The following is an 18577-nucleotide window of genomic DNA, read 5'->3' as shown; positions in this document are numbered from 1 at the left end:
GTAAGGAAAACAAAAACTAAGGAAAGTATTTTTAAAATAAATAAATAAATGTTGCTATCGCCTAGGCTTCCGTTTCCGGCGGAAGCCCCTCCCTGGTTAGCCTGAGCTCTTAGCTCTACGGAAGACGGGATTAAGAGAAAGTTGACAACAGCGAAGAAAAAGTTGGTTAAAAGACGAAATGAGTGCGGACGGACATAGCAGAGGAGCGCGGTGAGCGGACAGCCAGCGTGTCGCCCCCCTTCGCCGCCTCTCAGGTACTTTAGCGCGGCGCAAAAGAAGTCGGTCATCCTCGAAGCCCCTTCGTTCGGAACTCCCTCACTCGAGTTGGTGTCCGCCTGCCGCTGTCAACTTGCCTTCGCTTCATTTGTTTCCCCCCAAAACAGACCGGACAGGCGCAGAAACCCATGTCGGCGCTTGCTTTTGTGGCTATATTTAAATTTAGAAGTGTTTTTTTTCCACTCCTGGTGGTCCTATTAGCACGCTAGGCTTCAGTTGCCGTTCACTGAAACGGGCTACCGCTAGCTTGACGTTTAGCATCGCCCTGTACGCCATCATTGGCAACTACGGGGCACTGTTTTGATGCTCTTAAACTCTTTGTAATGAGTAGTCTTGCGCCGATACCATTTTTTCCTCCCAGTATCGATTACTTTGTGATATTACTCAAAGCCAATACTGCACTGATAGCATGTTTTTGGAAAGAAACAAATACTAAATGACTTGAAGTTGCCTCTTGCGTCCTTTGGCAAGAGCTTGGGCAATCTTGCATTGGATGAAAAATGGTTCCCCTTTTAAACAGAAGAATGAAACGTGTCGTGATTGGTCAATCCATCCATCCGTCCGTCCGTCTCATGTTGGATTTCTGTGCTTTGTCCACAGATGATGCAAAGTTTGGTGGCTGGATTGTGCCGTTACGCCGCCTGACGCATCATGGGCTTCGGTCGGGATCTCAGGAATTCCCACGAGGGATTGCTCAAACTGCAGGATTGGGAATTAAAGGTATGGCCAATGACTAAACGCTCGCCGCTCAGAGGATTTCGCTGCTCCAATTTGCTTTCAGTGCCATTGACGGCGATGGACGTGCTGTCAACGGATTGGACGTCCGTCACCGCCAATATAGTAACAATTGTCAAGTGACCCAGAAGTGTTTTTTTTCTAAATGATATATTGAACAACCACTCTGATCATTTTGAATTGAAGAACAAACTAGAATCCTCATTCGCTGCCAACCTTCCCGACGGACCGGACGTGCACTGGAGATAAACTCGTTTCAGTTCGGAGCAGAATGATTTTTAGAATCGTCAAAAGCGGCGAATAGCAGTGAATGTTAACTGAGCGGCCAAACATTTTGTATGCAAATGAAGAAGAAAATATGCCACTCATTTGACGTTGTGTTGTCCGGCAGCTTCTGGAGACGGTCAAGCGCTTCATGACGCTGCGGGTGAAGAGCGACAAGGAGTACGCCGCCCTGCTGCTCAGCATGACTCAGCAGATGGAGAAGCAGGAAGCCGCCGAATACGTCAGCACCGTCAGCAAGGTGAGCTAGCTAGCTAGCGAGCCAGCCGGCGTCGGCGTGGGCCCGCCTCGAAGGCGCTGGCGTGCGCTCTGTCAGTCCTGGTCGCAGGTGGTGCGTCAGACGGAGGCCCTGGGCCGCGTGATGAGGGGTCACGCCGACGACCTGAACTCGGGCCCGCTGCACCGCTTGGCCACGCTCATCCGAGACAAGCAGCAGGTCAAGAAGAGCTACCAGAGTCTCCACCAGCAGCTGGAGAGCCACAAGCACAAGGTCCGTACGGCCATCCATGTTGGAATCCATGCAAATGTTCCAATGAATCCTTGAAAAAAATGACTGCCGTGCAAGAAATGAGCAAATGGGTTAACTGAGTATCCAAGCAATGTGAATTCTGGGTAATAGTTTTCCATTTTTGGATTTGGCAGGTGACCCGGAGCGACCTGGACAAGCTCAAGTCCACCTACCGGCAGCTGAGCCGAGACGCCAACAACGCCAAAGACAAATACCGAGACGCGCTCAGTAAAGGTTGGCCGGGCCGCCAGGGGGGGTCTTTCTCCTTCCCTCCCGGATCGTTCCGACAACGTTTCCCAACGTGGGTTCTTTCAGGCCGCGAGGCCGAGCGCGCTCACGAGCGCTACGACAAAGCCACGGCCAAACTGCACAACCTGCACAACCAGTACGTGCTGGCCGTGTGCGGAGCGCAGTCGCAGCAGGAAGAGCATCGGCGCCGCGCCGCCCCCGCCCTCCTCGACGCCCTCCAGAGGATGCAGGAGGACATGACGCTGGCTCTGTGAGTGGGCGGTGCCCGGGGGTCCGCTTTACTTGCTTATATGTCTGTCATAAATGAGGAAGGGGCAAGTGGGGTCATTTTGGACGTGTTCGGGCTCACAGCAAGAACATTCTGGAAGAGTACTGCGAGATCAGCAGCCTGCTGAGTGAGGAGGTGGTCAAAGTCCACCGAGAGATTTCGGCGGCGGTTCAGCAGATCGACCCGCTGCTGGAGTACCAGCAGTTCATCGACGCCTACAGGTGGGACGGAGGAACGCGGGTTGCTCGCTTGGCGCACCTGTCGTCATCCCCCTTTGTCCTGCTTTCCCCGAACAGGTCTCCGGAGACGCCCGAGGACAGCGTGGAGTTCGACGCCACCCTGCTGGACGAGACAGACAACGTGTCGGCCAACCAGATCCTCTGGAACACGCTGACGGCCGACAATCTCCAGGCCACGTGAGCTTGCTAACAAAATACATATCTGCTACTTTGGCGCATTTCTAAGCTCTCACGAGGCCCAGGAAGAAGTTTTAAATTCAATTTCGTCTTGTTTTGAAACACAAAGACTCTTAATCCTTTATAAGACAAGTTCTGGTCATTTAGCATGATTAAAAAAATAAAATAAAATAAGAATGTTTTGATGTTAATGACCAGAAATAGACTCTTTTGGGATTATTTTCCGGTTCCTATTGAACTGGCGGTGACGGCAAATGACACGCGTTTCATATGACTCAGGTTGTCGTCGGCCACGGAGGAGTTGGAGCTGACTCAGCAGAATTTGAGGACCAAAGAGGCTTTGGTGGACGACCTGGACGCCAAGATTAATAGCAGTCAGCAGAACGCCGATAGAAAATCGGAGTGGGTATCGCGCCCGATCTCGTGGAGGCCGCCGGGCGCCTTGCCGGGCACCCCCCATTGACCCCGTGCCCCTTTGTCTTTCTCTCCACAGCTGCGTGCTGCTGCTGAGCCAGAAACTGGCGCTCTTAGAGCTGCGTCAAAACGTCCAATCCTTGCGCAGCGCGGAAGTCCGCATCTCTTCCCAGAAGGCCTTGCTGGACGCCAATATGGCGGCCGCCGCCGCCTCCCCGCCGCCCCCTCCGCCCTCGCTGGTTCTGCCGTACGAGGACGACACCCGCTCCGTCAGCTCCGCCGTAAGAGGGAAACAAAAAAAAATTAAAAAAAAAAAGGAGAGCGAGAGAGAAGAGTGGCGGCCGGCCTCTGGCGCCCGAACGCAGCTTTTCACAATAAAAGCGCTTCCTTGTCGTCCGTTTAGGACAAATGCAAGGAGAAGAGCTCGCGCCTGGACACGCTGAGACACTCGCTGGCGGGAATGATCCGCTCGCCCAAAGCCATGTTGGGCTCGTCTTCCTCGGTGAGTGCGGTGGCGACTAAATGATGGATTTAAAGAAAAAATGGCTAGACGTCCATTGATTGCTTGTCTTCTTTGGTCTTCAGCACTTCTTTGACGCCATCCCGTCGTGCGAGCGTCCCCTGGCGGATCAGGAGTGGTACCACGGCGCCATCCCTCGCACGGAGGCCCAAGAACTGCTGCGGCAGCAGGGCGACTTCCTGGTGCGGGAGAGCCACGGCAAACCGGGCGAGTACGTCTTGTCCGTCTTCTCGGACGAGCAGCGCCGACACTTTATCATTCAGTTTGCCGACGTAGGTGCCGCTCGCTCTTGCCGCTCGTTCTCGCCGCCGCCGCTCGGGCTCCGCCCCCGTGCTGACGCCCCACGTGGCCTTTCTCCGCCCCTCGCAGAGTCAGTACCGCTTCGAGGGGACGGGCTTCGTCAACATCCCTCAGCTCATCGAGCACCACTTCTCCACCAAGCAGCTGATCACCAAAAAGTCCGGCGTGGTGCTCCTCAACCCCGTGGTCAAGGCGAGCGAGCGAGCCAGCCGGCAAAAAGGCGGCTTTCGCCGATGCGGACCGTGAACCCAGAATCAGACCGAGTCTTCTTTTCTCTCTCTCGGCAGGACAAAAAATGGATCCTCAACCACGAGGACGTGGCGCTGGGCGAGCTGCTGGGAAAGGTCAGAAAAGGTCTTTTCTTCCGGCGCCACCGGCCGTTCCGTCGACGAAATTTGCCGCTCGCTCGACAGGGGAACTTTGGCGAGGTGTTCAAGGGGACCCTGCTGCGGGACAAAACGGCGGTGGCCGTCAAAACCTGCAAAGAGGACCTGCCGCCGGAACTCAAGATCCGCTTCCTGTCCGAGGCCAGGTGGGCGTCGCCCGCGTCGCCTTCCGCTTTTTCGACCGCCATTGACGGGCGGCCGACGTGCGCGCAGGATCCTCAAGCAGTACGACCACCCCAACATCGTCAAGCTGATCGGCGTGTGCACTCAGAGGCAGCCCATCTACATCGTCATGGAGCTGGTCCCCGGTAGGAGGCTTTGTGGCTTCTCGCCGGCCGGGGCCGCCGCCCATTCTCACGCCCCTCCCCGTCAGGCGGCGACTTCCTGTCCTACCTGCGGAAGAAGAAGGACGAGCTGAAGACCAAGCAGCTGCTGCGCTTGGCGGGGGACGCGGCGGCCGGCATGGCCTACTTGGAGAACAAGAACTGCATCCACAGGTGAGAGGTCGCCGGCCGACCGACCGATCTCTCCGTCCGGCCCCTGACCCACTCGTCCCGCCCTGCCCCGCCGGCAGGGACCTGGCCGCCAGGAACTGCCTGGTGGGCGAAGGCAGCCTGTTGAAGATCAGCGATTTCGGCATGAGCCGGCAGGAAGACGACGGCGTTTATTCCTCCTCCGGACTCAAGCAAATTCCCATTAAGTGGACGGCGCCCGAAGCGCTCAACTACGGTAAGTTGGCACGACCCGCCGTTGAAAAGGAAAACATGCTGCGGAAAACAATAATACGAGATTCAAGTTGTTGAAGTTGCCTAAAATGCGGCAGGTCGCTATACTTCCGAGAGCGACGTGTGGAGTTACGGCATCCTCCTGTGGGAAACCTTCAGTCTGGGGGTGTGTCCTTACCCGGGCATGACCAATCAGCAGGCTCGAGAGCAAGTAGAGAAAGGTCGGTGTCCGTCCGTCCCGTCGTGTACGACACGGCGACGGTCGCTGATGCCGCGCCGTCTCGCTCGCCCCGACAGGTTACCGGATGGCGTGCCCTCAGCGTTGCCCGGACGACGTGTACAAGGTGATGCAGCGCTGTTGGCACTACAGCCCGGAAGAGCGACCCAAGTTCTCGGATCTGCAGCGAGATCTCGCCGCCATCAAGAAGAAGTGAGCGTCGACGGCCCGCCCCGCCCCCCAAAAATGGTAACCGACGATGGAAATGGACGTCGCGGCCGGGTTCCTGACCGGTACCGCTCGCTTGCCAATGAAATGAAAAGGAGGAATTTGATTGGCTTCAACTTCCGACCGGCGGAGTTTCTGGACACACTTTTCCTTCGGCGTAAACACATTTCCTGGCTATAATCCTCTAACCGTAGCCACCACAAGACTAACATCCCTTTCTACTGTACATAATAGCTTGATTTTTTTTTTTTTTTAACACTCTGTAATGCACTCGTGGGCTGCCATTGACAGCGCTAAACATTCCGCCTGGTCCAAATGGAACTGCAATGGCAACCCATGATTTGTCTTTTTTTATTATTTTCTTTTTCATTAAAAATGGAGAGAAAATCCATTGATTTAATTAAGATGGCTGTGAATGCACTTTTTTTTAGTGGCGCTGACGTCCAATTTGTTTTGACAGTCGACGTGGAGCGGACATCAAGCACTGTTAATAGCAGCCAATAAGGTGATAGAATGGTGAATTACTTTTACCAATTGAAAAAATCATACAATGTAGTTTAAATAGTTTAGACTGCTATCATTATCATTGGTAGCCAAGCCAATTTCAAAATATTTTATCTGTAACTTCCCAGTTTAAATGAAGTGGACGTCTCTTGCCGTCATTGGCAGGTAATGAAACTATTACGATGAAATTCAACAAATTGAGAGCCGCGACCAAAGTGTATTTCTGTTTTAGTGACTTAAATTCTATTCAATTTAAATTTCCTCACTTTGTAATCATTTTAATTGTATTTATTCATTACAAAAAAAATGTAAAAAAAAATACAGTAATTATGAAAAAAAAAATCATAATCACCCAGGCACCACAATATGATGTATGTGGACCTCCAATGAGTTTTTTTGTATTGGAATGACCATAAATAGTCAATTGTCCTATAAAGGGTTAATATTTAGTATTTTTCAGCAAAATCCGGCCTTTTTTCTGGAGGGACAATCCATATCAAAGTTTATTTATTTGTTGGAAGTTGACGTCCTGGGTGATCTCTGAGCGCCAGCAGCTGGCTTTCCTCGAAAAGTGGCGCTTGTAGCAAGCATTATTGATCGCCGATTGATCAAAACTGCAAACTCCTGAAGAGCGCGGGCAGCACGGTGGCCTTGGGGTGCGGCTTGAAGCCGATCCGCTCGTTGATGAGCTCCGCTCTGGCCGTGGCGGACGAGAGCGCCGCTTGGGCTCCGTCGGCGCCGAGGGCCGAGTCCCCGCCGCCCGGCGCGCCTCCCGACTCTGCCTCTTCTCGCTGACGTTTCCGCGCCTGTGGCCAGGGAGAAAAGGTGATCACGGACGTACTTTGATGGGAGAGAAGCCGAGAGGAAAATGACCTCCAGTTCCTTCTTGATGCTCTCAAATTCATCCGTGTCGTCGATTTTCAGCTCCAGACGAGTGGGTTTCCGCCTCAGCATCTTGTCCGGGACCACACCAGCTAAAAACATTAAAAGCAGTCAATATGAATACCTTTTCGTGGCCTAAAAGACATTTTGCACTTCTATTGACATGAACGCTAAGCCAGGATATTTTTTTTGCATTTTCCCAATTAACTTGTCTACCGTTGACAGCACTGGACGTCCAATTCAACGAATGGACTTGAGTAAATCACCATCAATTTCAAGCAGGAAATGAAACTTTAACCTTCCTATGGCCAAAATGCACTCGATTTTTTAAAAGTCTTTAGTATGAGGATTGTACATTTTAATATGCCGACGTTGCTGCGTGGTTGACGTTGATGAATAAACATTTATATTTATCACAGGGAAATTATTATTCTGATTGTAAACGTCTTAAATTTAGTCAAACAAATCTTTTTGCAAACTACCGAGAGTTGGAAGTTAAATTTCGAGGGCGCATTTGTTAGTGCAATTGCGTTCAAGAAGAAGGCAATGCTAAGCTAAATGGCTAAAGTTGGCGACGCCGTCCCGGTCGTAGATAGCAACAAATAGACACAGCTTTACCTGGAAATTGTCTCCAATTTGTTATTAATTCTGGCGTTGACTGTCGTTCTACCCTTCGAAATGCAGAATTACTGAAGATTTTGGAATCTTAGTGTTAGCAGGAAGTGCAAACTTTAAATCCGGAAAAAGACCCAACTGCATCCGGGTCACAAGGAAAGTCATTCGCTCAAGTTGAGCCCATTTGCACGATCAAAAGTGTGAGTTTTTTCATTTAATTTACAATTATAGCAATGAATGTTCTTTCAGTTTGATTGCTACTAATTAAAATCAAAGTTAGGTCTGTGACCTGAACGTTTTTGGAGGAATTTTGCCATTTCTTCGTGACATAAAGTAGCTCATGCTAACTCGAGCGGCTAAATGCGGTGGTGGTGGCGGGCGCGTTTACTTGCGCGGTTCTTGCAAGTATTCTCAATATTCATAGCCTTCCTAGTGCAAAAGCACTGGACGCCTGTCTCCGTCAATCGTAACTACATGTTGTGAAATGTATTTCATTAAAAGTAATTTGAAGGTTTTTTTTACATCAATTGAACAATAGACCAAAACAAATTTCAGCAATATGAGCAGGAGCGTCCAAACCGTGCGCATTTGTCTTTCTAAATGAATGTTTACTCACTTAAATGTAAAGTAATGGCAATATTCAGGCTTCGTATGGGTCCTTGGAAATACTTGGACTTTACTTTTACGTTTTCAAGGTTTGGCCAATGCTTGAATTTTGCGTACAGTCTTTGAAAAAAGTGTTAGACCCTATTCAGCACCCTGTCGAAAAGAACCACAGTTCCACTCAAATGTACTTGCCTTTATTTTGCGGACAGTCCGCGAAAACAACGGCCATCGACAGAATGTCGGACGACGAAGACCCGGCGCCCGCGTCGAAGAAAGGTCGCGTGTTCTACGGGAGCCTGGAAGAAAAAGAACGCGAGCGCCTGAATGCCGACCCCGCCGCCGTCAACGACGCCGTCAAGGCGGGAATCGAGGCGGGAAACATCAACGTCTCGTCCGGTGGGCGAGCGCTCTTTGGGACGGTCGCCGGGGCGCCGTGACGCGGCGGCGCCCCTGACCCGCGTGCGTCGGCAGGGGCCACGCTGGAGCTGGAGGAGCACATCAACCGGAGGCAACAGGACGCGCTGGCCGAGTTCGAGAGGAGGAAGCGAGCGCGACAGATCACCGTCTCCACCGACGACACCGAAGTCAAGGCCGGGCTGCGGGCGCTCGGGGAGCCCATTACCTTGTTTGGGGAGGGGCCGGCGGATCGGCGGGAGAGGTACGTGTGCCCTCTTTGCGGCGGGGGACGACCTTCCATTGTCTTTGGCTAACGGCTAGGCACCAATTCTTAAATGTTCATGTCGAGTGTACACTTGTAGTAGTTCTTCTTTCAAAAAGTACCACGGGACTCATTTTGTCAACGCCATCTTGTGAAACCGTGCAGGCTGCGCGGCGTTCTGTCGGTGGTGGGTCCAGACGCCCTGAAGAAGTCCAGGAGAGACGAGGAAAGAGTCAAGCGATCCCAGGAGGACGTGAGTCACGTTCCGGGCTAGCGTTTTGCATGCGTTTTGCATGTCTGTCTCAAGTCTGGTTGTTTTTTTCCAGTCTAATCAGACCTGGTACCACGAAGGCCCCGCCTCTCTCAAGGACGCCCGTCTCTGGTTGGCCCGTTACTCTCTGCCCAGGTGAGCGTGGACCGCCGCTGAGCCGCCGCCAAACGAGTCTTAACGTCCCGCCGTCAGGTCCATGAAGCGTCTGGACACGGCGCGGGCCCAGAAGGAAATCTGCGAGGCCACCAGGACCATCCGCCAGCAGGAGCTAAACAAGAGCCTGAGGGTGAGCGCGGCGCCAGTCCGGCCGCCGTGGTCATTTTGGCACCGGCCTCTCAAACGTCTTCCTTCGCCGTCGCAGAACCTGAACAACTTCTGCAGTCAGATCGGGGACGATCGGCCCATCAGCTTCTGCCACTTCAGCCCCGACTCCAAAATGCTGGCCACCGCCTCCTGGTAACGCTAGCGCTAAGTCCCGTGGGCTAACGCGGAGCTAACGTGCCACGCGTCTTTCGCAGGAGCGGTTTGTGCAAGCTCTGGTCCGTTCCCGACTGCAACCTGATTCGCACGCTGAGAGGTAGCTGTTTCGTTGACGTCATTCCGGCGTGACTGGGACTCGCCGCCGGCCCACCGGCTTCCAACATTTTGGACGTCGAGCGCCGTCGCTGGCTGCCAATGTTTTGTTTTGAACTCTTTTGCGGGTAGGTCACAACACCAACGTGGGGGCGGTGGTCTTTCGTCCCGACGCCGGCGTCTCCCTGCCCGAGTCGGACGTCAGCCTGGCATCCTGCGCGGCCGACGGCTCGGTCAAACTTTGGAACCTGCTCAGGTAACGTGGGCCGCGCGCCGAAAGATTTTTTTCCTCCCCCCAAATCAATAACGCGGAGCGGCCGTAGCGACGAACCGGTGGCGAGCATCGACGACCACAGCGAGCGGGTTTCCCGAGTGTGCTGGCATCCGTCCGGAAGGTTCCTGGGATCCACCTGGTAAGGAACCGCACCAACGCACGGCGCGCGACCGGCGGCCTCCCGCTAAGGCGCTTCTGGCCCCGCCTAGCTACGACAATTCGTGGCGTCTGTGGGACGTGGAGGTCAAGGAGGAAATTCTCCATCAAGAAGGACACAGCAAAGGCGTTCACGACCTCCATTTTCACCCGGACGGCTCGCTGGCCGCCACCGGGTGAGCGGCGCCGCTTTTGCCGCCTCCAAAGTGGGATCGCGAGTCGACCGTGATTTCCGTTTGGGCCGTCAGCGGATTAGACGCCTTCGGACGCGTTTGGGATCTGCGCACGGGACGTTGCGTGGTCTTCCTGGAAGGTCACCTCAAGGAAATCTACAGCGTCAACTTCTCTCCAAACGGGTCGGCGCCTAAAAACCACCGGGAACGCTCCTGAATTTGACCTGATCTCTTCAATTCGTTTTTTTCTGTTTTTCAGCTACCACCTAGCGACAGGAAGTGGCGACAACACCTGTAAGGTTTGGGAGCTGAGAAACAGGAAGTGCCTCTACACCATCCCTGCCCACCAGAACCTGTGTTCGGGCGTCAGATTCCAGCGTAAGTTTGACGCGACACGGCGTTGATTATCGATAATCCTCAAGTCAACAACAGAAGAGAGCCTGATTTCTAACCAAAAACATTCTGAACGTCACTGGCTTGTATTTACCGTCAGTTCTTCTCTCCCGCGCGTTTGTCTCCTCAGCCACGGACGGCCACTTCCTGTTGACGTGCGCGTACGACAACATGGCCAAGGTTTGGAGTCACCCCGGATGGATGCCGCTCAAGACGCTCGCCGGCCACGAGGGGAAGGTAGGCGCTTTTTGTTGCCTGCGGCACCCCCCACCCACCCGCACGCATCGATCGGTACGCATTTGCTTTTCAGGTGATGGGCGTGGACGTGTCGCCCGACGCCAGACTCATCGCCACGTGCTCCTACGACAGAACCTTCAAACTTTGGGTGTCTGAATAGTTGGCTTTTTATTGTAAGTTTTTGTTTTAATTTTTTTTTACTCCATTAAACTGGCTACAATTCACCTGAGCTGATTGCAAATGACTTTTATTGTTGCTGCGTCAATATGGTTACGGCTCTAAAATGACAAAGCTGTAGGGGAGTACTACAAAATAACACGACAATGTACCTGGAAATGTCATTTCCACTTGCCCTACCCAAGTTGGCCACCAGAAAAAAAGCACTTGACAAATAGATGTCCAATCCTGGCAATCTAAATAACTTTACACGTCCCATTCATATGAAGTGGGGTGCTTGGCTACAAGACTCTTTCACTTCAAATAGTTTGGACGTTTAGTGCCTTCAATGACACGGTAAGGTGGATTTTTTTTTCATCTGGTCAAGACGTGCACTCCCACCAATTTGTTTATCACAAGTATACGTCCAGTCCTTTTTAATAGGGAGGGTGGCAGCAAGTATGTTTATTCATTTGCATTAGTACAGTGATTTATTTTGAAAAGAATGTGTATATATTCTGTTTTGACGGTAGAAGTACACGTATCAGAGGTACCACACAGCTCGGTGTCGGTCCATCACTGCTTGTAGGTGGCAACGTTTTCAAGTTTTTGCCTGGTCATGTTGAAAGTGGATTTTGAAAGCAACTCTGGTTTCGACGTCTATCGTAGTCAACGAGATGGGAATCGGCCAGGTCTATGTGTGAGTGTGTGTCAATGGCGGGGCTGCTCCTGGTGGACGACGACTCCCCTGGCGACGAGGTCGGGCACCTCGACGGCGAGCCAAGGCCCGAGCCCGAGCGCCATCAGGTGGGCCAAGCCGAAACGCGGTGCGTTGCGGGCCCACAGGGGGGCGAAGTGGTCGGTCAGGCAGATCTTGCCTCCGCGGTACATCTTGGCCGTCTTGCCGTCCAGCTCCGGCAGCGCCACCTCGGGCGCCGTCTCCGGGTAGGTGACGGGGATCTCGAACTCCAGGCGGAAGTCGTAGCGCAGCAGTTCGTGCACGAACCAGCAAGTGCCGCTCCAGCGGGTGCCGTCCGCGTTGGACTCCAGGCGGAACCAGTCGTTGTCGGCCGCCTTGTTGTTCTCCACGAAGCGGATGAGAGCCTGGTACTCCTCCTTCAGGCGCTGCGGCCACAGCGCACGCTCCCGCGGCCCGGCCTGCGTCTTGAGCAGTGGGATCTGGGACACCGCCTTGCGCGTCGCCTCGTCCGCCATCGTCACCGCCACCGGCCGCGAACTCAACCGAAGAGGAGGAAGAAGGAATGACAGCCGCTGTGCCGATTGGTCTCGCTCGCTAGCTAGTTAGCTGACGTGGAAAAAAAAGGAAGTCAACAACGCTTGGCCTTCTTCCTCCTCGCGTTCTTGGACATTCTGACGCACTTTCGCCACCTACCGGACCGGAGGAAAAAAGTCCAACTCGTTTTATCGCTGCCTTGCAAATGGATTTTACATGTACTATAAGTACTTCGGTCAATGACAGCCACGTAAAAAACTGTTGATTTTAAAGCAACCTTTTGGTCGAAAGAAGCCAATAAATTATAATTAACAAAACATTCGACATGTATTTTTTACTGTAAAGCTTGATTACGTCACCGCCCAATTGTTTAACGCTATTTAAAATGAACTGTCCTGGACACCATTTTGAGGAGTAGGACTTTTATTACCAATTATGTCTAACGCCAAGCATTTGAAAAAAATCTAGAATGAAAACAAAAAACAAAAAAAGATGACCATGCCGGAAAACCAACTCGACGAATTCCGGTCTAGTCAGCCATCTTAGAATCCCGTCCCCCTCGTCGTTAATTTCGGCTGTTTGTTTGTGGCTCGTTCTCATTTTCGCACGACTACCACCAAGTCTACGAGCGCGAGGTGTTCACGTCGGTTGCAAGACACCTTGCCTTCAAAACAGAATGGCGGCCGACCGCCGTGAAGACAAAGGTAAGCGTTAGCCGTGAGCTCGATTAGCTCGCCTTTGTGTGGGGGAACCTTTCGGCTTGCTAACCTCGTTAATCGGGTTATTTGCTTCTAATTTGTCGCTTTTTGGTCACGTGTGCAGTCGAGAGGCGCTATCTATTTAATTTGCCATTTGTCCGTGCAGGTGTGCATTAAACAACAGTTGGACGGACAAACTGACCACAACCAAAAATTAGACGCGAGACATGTCTTCTTACCCTGTCGTTGTTATGTTGATTGAGCATTTGTTCAAAAGTAAGTAAACTTTCTCTTGGTAAACTTGGGTTTGTGTTCTGCTAGCTGTAATAGTGTTAATGACAATGAACCGACAAGTAATCATAATTAGCATTGTGCTAATGTACTTAAGTTAGCTAATACCTCGATTGTGTAATTATTTTGATAGTTGTAATCATCAATACGATATACTAAAAAGAACTAGATTCTTGAAAATGCCTCAAAGTCACGCAATATTTCTCAGCGCCCGGTCTAAAAATAGATCAGCTCAAATGAAGGGGAAAAAAAAAATGTCCAACATTTACCGAGGCTGCTTGCTCCACCATATGACATCGCGTTCTATATTGCATCGGTGCCATTTTGGGTCCAAGGAATCGCTAGGCAATGAATTCACTGTGTGTTCTGCTCATGTCGACTGCTGTAGACGGTGAGCTCAATGTCCTTGAAGACATCTTGACGGAAGCTCCGGACCAGGACGACGAGCTGTACAACCCGCAAACGGAGCGACACGTCACGGACAAGAAAGGTAGCCAAGGTAGCGCGACCGTCCCTTGCCGCGCCGCCTCGGTCCTTTCTCACCTTTCCTTTTCGTCCGCTAGGAAACAAACGGAAAGGCGAGCGTTCGGAATGCCACCAGCGGAAGCGGCCTCGCTCGGACCGCGCCGCCTCTCGCTCGTCTTCGGCCAACAAGAGAGCCGCCCCCCCTTCGGCGTCCTCCAAGAGGTCGGCGAGCAGTCCTCGCCGGCGCCATCGCGTCGGCGTCTACCGCGGCGGCGACTCCGCCGAGCGCAAGAGGCGGCGAGATGCCGCCCGCGGAAGCGATAGGCCCCGACGCAGGCGCTCGCCCGGGGACGGCGACAAGCAGGTACTGACATTTTCCCTCGCCGACGCAACGCGAAATCCTCGACGCCATTTTCCAAATAAAAGGAAGGCGAATTAAAATGGATGAAAACATTGCCGACTCTTGTTCCCGCTCAGAAGCGGCAGAGCGGCTCCTCCCACCGGCGAGACGGCGACCCGGCGGAGGAAGACGTGGCGGCGGAGTACGCGCCGGAGCGGCGCTCGGGAAGCTCCTCCCCCGGTGAGGGGGGCGAGGACGAGCAGGAAGTAGAAGCGGGGGAGGAGGAAGAAGGCGTGGAAGAAGAGGGGGACGAGGAGGAGGAAGAGGAGGAAGGCGAGGAGGAAGAGGAAGAAGGTGAAGAGGAGGAAGGCGAGAAGGAGGAGGAAGATGAGGAAGAGTACGAGCGCCGTGGTGAGGGCAACGACTACGACACCCGCAGCGAGGCGGGGGACTCGCGCTCGGCGTCCTCCGTCACCTTCTCCGACGACGGCGAGTCGGCTCACTCAGGGTCTGACGCCTCAGGTGGGTGGCCGGGGGTCTTAGGGGGGTGCAAGGTCTCGGACCTTGGTCTAACTCCTCCCGTTTGCCTACGTAGGGTCCCAGGGGAAGCGCGAGAAGCTTTCGTCGTCGGTGCGAGCCGTCAGTAAGTGGGCCTCCGTGGGGAGCGGGAGCTCCACGCTCGCCAACCTCACTCATTCGCCCGCTCCATGTGCTCCTCCCCCCAGATCCCGGCGGCCATCTTCGCTACATCCTGCGCGAGTCGCGCTACTTTGTCATCAAGAGCAACAACCACGAGAACGTCTCGCTGGCCAAAGCCAAAGTAAGGGCCTGCCGGCGGCGTCGGGTTCGTCCCTCCTCCTTTTTTTCCCCGCTTCACGCCTTCGTCTCTCTCGCAGGGCGTCTGGTCCACGCTGCCCGTCAACGAGAAGAAGCTGAACGCGGCTTTCCGCTCGGCCCGCAGCGTCATCTTGGTCTTCTCGGTGCGGGAGAGCGGCAAATTCCAAGGTGAGCCCGGCGCCCGTCCTCGCCCTGGCGGGAAGCCAAATGCTAACCCCGGCGCGCCGCTAGGTTTCGCCCGCCTGGCTTCGGAATCGCTCCACGGCGGCTCGCCCATCCACTGGGTTCTTCCGGCCGGCATGAACGCCAAGATGCTGGGTGGCGTCTTTAAGATCGACTGGCTGTGCAGGTGAGAAGCTGGCTCCGGCCACGCCCACGGCGCACCCGCCTCACGTCTGTTTTTTCCCCGCTCCGCAGGCGGGAGCTCCCCTTCACCAAGACGGCTCACCTGGCCAACCCTTGGAACGAACACAAGCCCGTCAAGATCGGACGAGACGGACAAGTAAGGGCGCCGGAGAGACGGAGACCCCATTCGGCCCCAAAAAAACGGGACTGACGCGTGGGCTCTTTGAAGGAAATCCAGCCGGAGGTGGGCACCCAGCTGTGCGTGCTGTTCCCCCTGGACGAGAGCGTGGACATCCAGCAGGTGGCCCGGCGCGTCCGCCACAAGCGCGAGACGCCTTCGGAAGCGCGGCCCCGCGGCCGCCCGCCGCTGCGCGAGCCGGGAAGGTTAGCCAATCCTCAAGCTCCTCCTCCTCCTCCCGCTTCCCGTCGCGGCCGGCGCCACCCGCCGCCGACGAGGACGTCGCCGGCCGAGCGGCCGGCTCTGGAGTTTTTACCGGAGTCTTTTGCCGTTTGTATGACTCCATCTCTTTTGCGGGTAGCCCGTCCGAGCTAGCCTAGCCTAGGTGGACGGACTTTTGCCCATAAGATCCTCGGCTGGACTCACGGAAGGGGGAGGTCGGAAGGGGAAGGAAAGGGACTGCGGTGGTCTCCACCTGGACTCTGGCACGCGGGGTTGGGCAAGGAAGCGGGCCGTGCTCCGCTTGTCCAATCAGGTAAAAGATGGAACTGCTAAAAGGGGGCTGAGCCAGAGGACACTTTTAAAAGCCTGAGCCACGCCCCCGATCGGGACGCTTAAAAAAAAAAAAAAGCCCGAGCCACGCCCCCAATCGGGACCCCTTTAGTTGCCGTGCGCTCTCGAATGAACTCAAGTGTTTGTTTGATGGACAAAAAAAAAAAAGGAAAAGTCTGCCAAGCCGGGGGTGACGTGGCCTCGAGGGCCGGGGGGCTTTTGTGTGGCGGCTGACAGGACCGCAGCGCCACCTCCACCAGCACCCTTTCAGAGTAAGAGGGTTGCTTTTTTTATTAAAAAAAAGGACGCAGATGTGGAAAGAAACTTTGTAGAATCCAAAGTCCACTTTTCCATCACAAGCGGTATGTTGACCCCTACCTAACCTTTCATTTCTTTAAGTGTTTGCGTTATTGCTCCGACCACGGGCGCCTTTTTATTGTGACGGGGAGGTGCAAACGCGGGGGGGTTGACTTTGGACTTTAAGGACGAGCTGGGGACTGTTTTTTTTTTCCCCTAGTCCAATACAGAACCCATTTTTAGTTTTTGATAGTTTGTTGACTTTGTATTTGGGGTGACGGCGACGCATGTTTTGCATTTAATTCTCCTTTAGTGTCTACGTTTTACTCTTAATGCTTAAAGAGACACATTTGGATCACCTACTGGGTCATCTGTAACAATGCTTAGAGGGGAGTGCCCCCTTAAATCTACGTTGCGACTTGGAAAGCCAAATAGTGGACTGACTGACTGACTGACGGACTTGACTGGACTGTAGGCCAACCTGCCATTAATTTCACAGCTCAATTTTCAAAGGATGGAGACGCAATGTTGTTGACAAAATGTGGCCTGTGTTTTTGTGCAGCTTTTCCTCTTCTAGGTTTTTCATTTGCGGTTTCAGGGGGAGGGGGATTCAATCTCTTTTTTGTTCCTCATTTTCACATCTTTTTAGTTGTTTATTTGATGGTTCTTCCCGAGGGTCTCTCGTTTTTCACCTTTTTTAAACTGCAAATGTCCACCAATGCCCGAATGTTCCCATGAGCCCAAAGTCAGTCTGATCGGGAATTGCTTCCCGATCAGTAAATACAAAGAATTGAGTATTTGAAAATGTCACTTTCCAAGCGACATAGTTTGCCTGCCCTTAGCCTTCCGTAACACTAATGGGAAATTATCTCAAGTAAATGTAATGACGCGTGAACAGATTTATTTAAGGGAGCGAGTGTGTAAGTGTAAGCGTTGGCTTGACTCTGACACCCCCCGCAAGCTCTCAGTGGAGTCCCAATAAGGTCCTGAGAAGGCTGAGTATGACCTTTTTATGTTTTATTTTTTTGCCTTTTGACTTTCGCTTCTCCGGCGACGGGCGCCCCCGTCTCAACTTGTGTCCACTTGTCCGTCCACGTAGGCGTCGTCCGGAAGAGTACGACCTCCACGGCAGGAAGCGACCTCGGGCCGACGGGCCGGACTTCAACCAGCGATCAGGTTGTGAGAGGGTGGTCCGACAGAGGGACGAACCCCCCCCCCTTTGGCGGCAAAGCGAGCGAGCGAGTCTTGCTTCAAACTCAATTTTCTTTTGCTTTTCAGGCTTCATCCAGGATCTGCGCAACCCGCCACTGGACAGGTGAGACAACCGCCTGCCCACCCGCCAATTCCCCCCATGACACCCCATCAATGGCACCCCTCCTTTTTTTCCTTTAGACGCTTCTCCAACGTCAGACGAGACGTGTTCCTCAACGGGGTGAGTGCGTCGCCTCCCTTTTCTCCTCCATGATCCCGATGGTCTGGATGAAACCCCGCCCTCCCATTTCCCGCCAGTCCTACGACTACATGCACGACTACCACCACAACGTGGGACCGCCGCCGCCCTGGCAGACTCTGGTACGTACGCCTGCCCACCCGGCGGCCCCGTCCGGATAGACGTACGCGATGACAAAACGGCGGGCCTCGCGCAGGCGCCGTACCCCGGCGCGGAGCAAGCGGCCCCCCACCACCCACCCTACTACCACCACAACCACGCGCCGCCCCCGCATCAGGCCTACCACCACCATCACCCCATGGCGCCGCACGAGGCTCCGCCCCCCCGCTTCCGAGACAAACAGCGAGCGGCGCCGTCGTCGCACCGCGCCTTCGCGTCCAGTCCGGTGAGTCCGTCGGCGGGCGGGGGGCCTTCGGGCGCGGGTCCAGGTCCGACTAACTGACGGGCGTGCGCCGCCTTCAGCAGCACGACTACGACATGCGCGTGGACGACTTCCTGCGGCGGACGCAGGCGGTGGTGAGCAGTCGGCGAGAGCGCGAGCGCCAGCGGGAACGGGAGCGGACGGGACCCCGGCGGGAGCGCGAGCGGCCCAGGGATCGAGAGCGCGACAAAGAGAGGGGGCGCTACCGCAGATGACCGGTGGCGGCGGCGGCGGCGGCGGACATGGCGCCCAACACATTTCACCTTGCGTTTGTCCTCTCCTTCCTTATATTGTCAAATGTTTCTTAAAAAATCAAAATAAAATTCTTCTGTGCTTTCAGAATTGTGAGCCATTGATTTTTTTCCCTATTTTTTGACCGGTAAAAATGAGGCACCCCCAAAAAATAAGGTAACCATCAAATGGTGTGTTTTTATGAAGGGGGGGCCT

At 54.0% G+C, this 18577-nt stretch overlaps 5 protein-coding genes across 11 annotated transcripts; 3 read left to right on the top strand and 2 right to left on the bottom strand.

Moving 5' to 3' along the window:
- Window positions 1–65: 65 nt before the first annotated feature.
- fer (fer (fps/fes related) tyrosine kinase) lies at window positions 66–5928 on the top strand. The gene is made up of 20 exons (XM_077622085.1): window positions 66–254; window positions 877–996; window positions 1403–1534; window positions 1610–1783; window positions 1936–2035; window positions 2117–2300; window positions 2402–2539; window positions 2615–2734; window positions 3014–3136; window positions 3228–3429; window positions 3552–3650; window positions 3734–3940; window positions 4038–4160; window positions 4256–4312; window positions 4382–4500; window positions 4568–4662; window positions 4728–4851; window positions 4929–5083; window positions 5178–5300; window positions 5377–5928. Exons 2-20 carry the CDS (start codon window positions 928–930, stop codon window positions 5511–5513), a joined length of 2481 nt encoding a protein of 826 aa, XP_077478211.1. The 5' UTR covers window positions 66–254; window positions 877–927; the 3' UTR covers window positions 5514–5928.
- A 351-nt stretch (window positions 5929–6279) lies between these two features.
- On the bottom strand, window positions 6280–7692 carry cdc26 (cell division cycle 26 homolog). The gene is made up of 3 exons (XM_077622108.1): window positions 7529–7692; window positions 6902–7002; window positions 6280–6834 (listed from the first exon to the last, which is right to left on the bottom strand). The coding sequence occupies exons 2-3, from the start codon at window positions 6980–6982 to the stop codon at window positions 6637–6639; spliced, it is 279 nt and encodes a 92-aa protein (XP_077478234.1). The 5' UTR covers window positions 6983–7002; window positions 7529–7692; the 3' UTR covers window positions 6280–6636.
- prpf4 (pre-mRNA splicing tri-snRNP complex factor PRPF4) lies at window positions 7455–11095 on the top strand. The gene is made up of 15 exons (XM_077622094.1): window positions 7455–7725; window positions 8341–8527; window positions 8603–8789; window positions 8955–9042; window positions 9116–9195; window positions 9253–9346; window positions 9422–9516; window positions 9579–9637; window positions 9766–9889; window positions 9957–10046; window positions 10117–10239; window positions 10312–10419; window positions 10496–10614; window positions 10760–10866; window positions 10940–11095. The coding sequence occupies exons 2-15, from the start codon at window positions 8368–8370 to the stop codon at window positions 11024–11026; spliced, it is 1521 nt and encodes a 506-aa protein (XP_077478220.1). The 5' UTR covers window positions 7455–7725; window positions 8341–8367; the 3' UTR covers window positions 11027–11095.
- ufc1 (ubiquitin-fold modifier conjugating enzyme 1) lies at window positions 11010–12424 on the bottom strand. The gene has a single exon (XM_077622107.1). The coding sequence runs from the start codon at window positions 12235–12237 to the stop codon at window positions 11734–11736; it is 504 nt and encodes a 167-aa protein (XP_077478233.1). The 5' UTR covers window positions 12238–12424; the 3' UTR covers window positions 11010–11733.
- A 260-nt stretch (window positions 12425–12684) lies between these two features.
- On the top strand, window positions 12685–18472 carry ythdc1 (YTH N6-methyladenosine RNA binding protein C1). 7 transcript variants are annotated; one of them, XM_077622088.1, is made up of 17 exons: window positions 12685–12960; window positions 13121–13230; window positions 13634–13744; window positions 13809–14074; window positions 14188–14572; window positions 14646–14693; window positions 14776–14870; window positions 14947–15055; window positions 15119–15236; window positions 15305–15389; window positions 15462–15616; window positions 17359–17435; window positions 17538–17574; window positions 17652–17691; window positions 17769–17831; window positions 17906–18094; window positions 18172–18472. In XM_077622088.1, the coding sequence occupies exons 2-17, from the start codon at window positions 13182–13184 to the stop codon at window positions 18343–18345; spliced, it is 2001 nt and encodes a 666-aa protein (XP_077478214.1). In that variant the 5' UTR covers window positions 12685–12960; window positions 13121–13181; the 3' UTR covers window positions 18346–18472. The 7 variants fall into 7 exon arrangements, 6 of the variants coding, with proteins under 6 accessions (XP_077478214.1, XP_077478216.1, XP_077478215.1 ...); XM_077622090.1 differs by having other exon boundaries at window positions 12687–12960; window positions 13634–13735; XM_077622089.1 differs by having other exon boundaries at window positions 12692–12960; window positions 18175–18472.
- Window positions 18473–18577: the final 105 nt, after the last annotated feature.

Source organism: Stigmatopora argus, chromosome 16 (assembly GCF_051989625.1).
Source record: "Stigmatopora argus isolate UIUO_Sarg chromosome 16, RoL_Sarg_1.0, whole genome shotgun sequence".
In the NCBI taxonomy this organism is placed as follows: Eukaryota; Metazoa; Chordata; class Actinopteri; order Syngnathiformes; family Syngnathidae; genus Stigmatopora; species Stigmatopora argus.
This window is presented reverse-complemented; position numbering and strand designations above follow the sequence as displayed.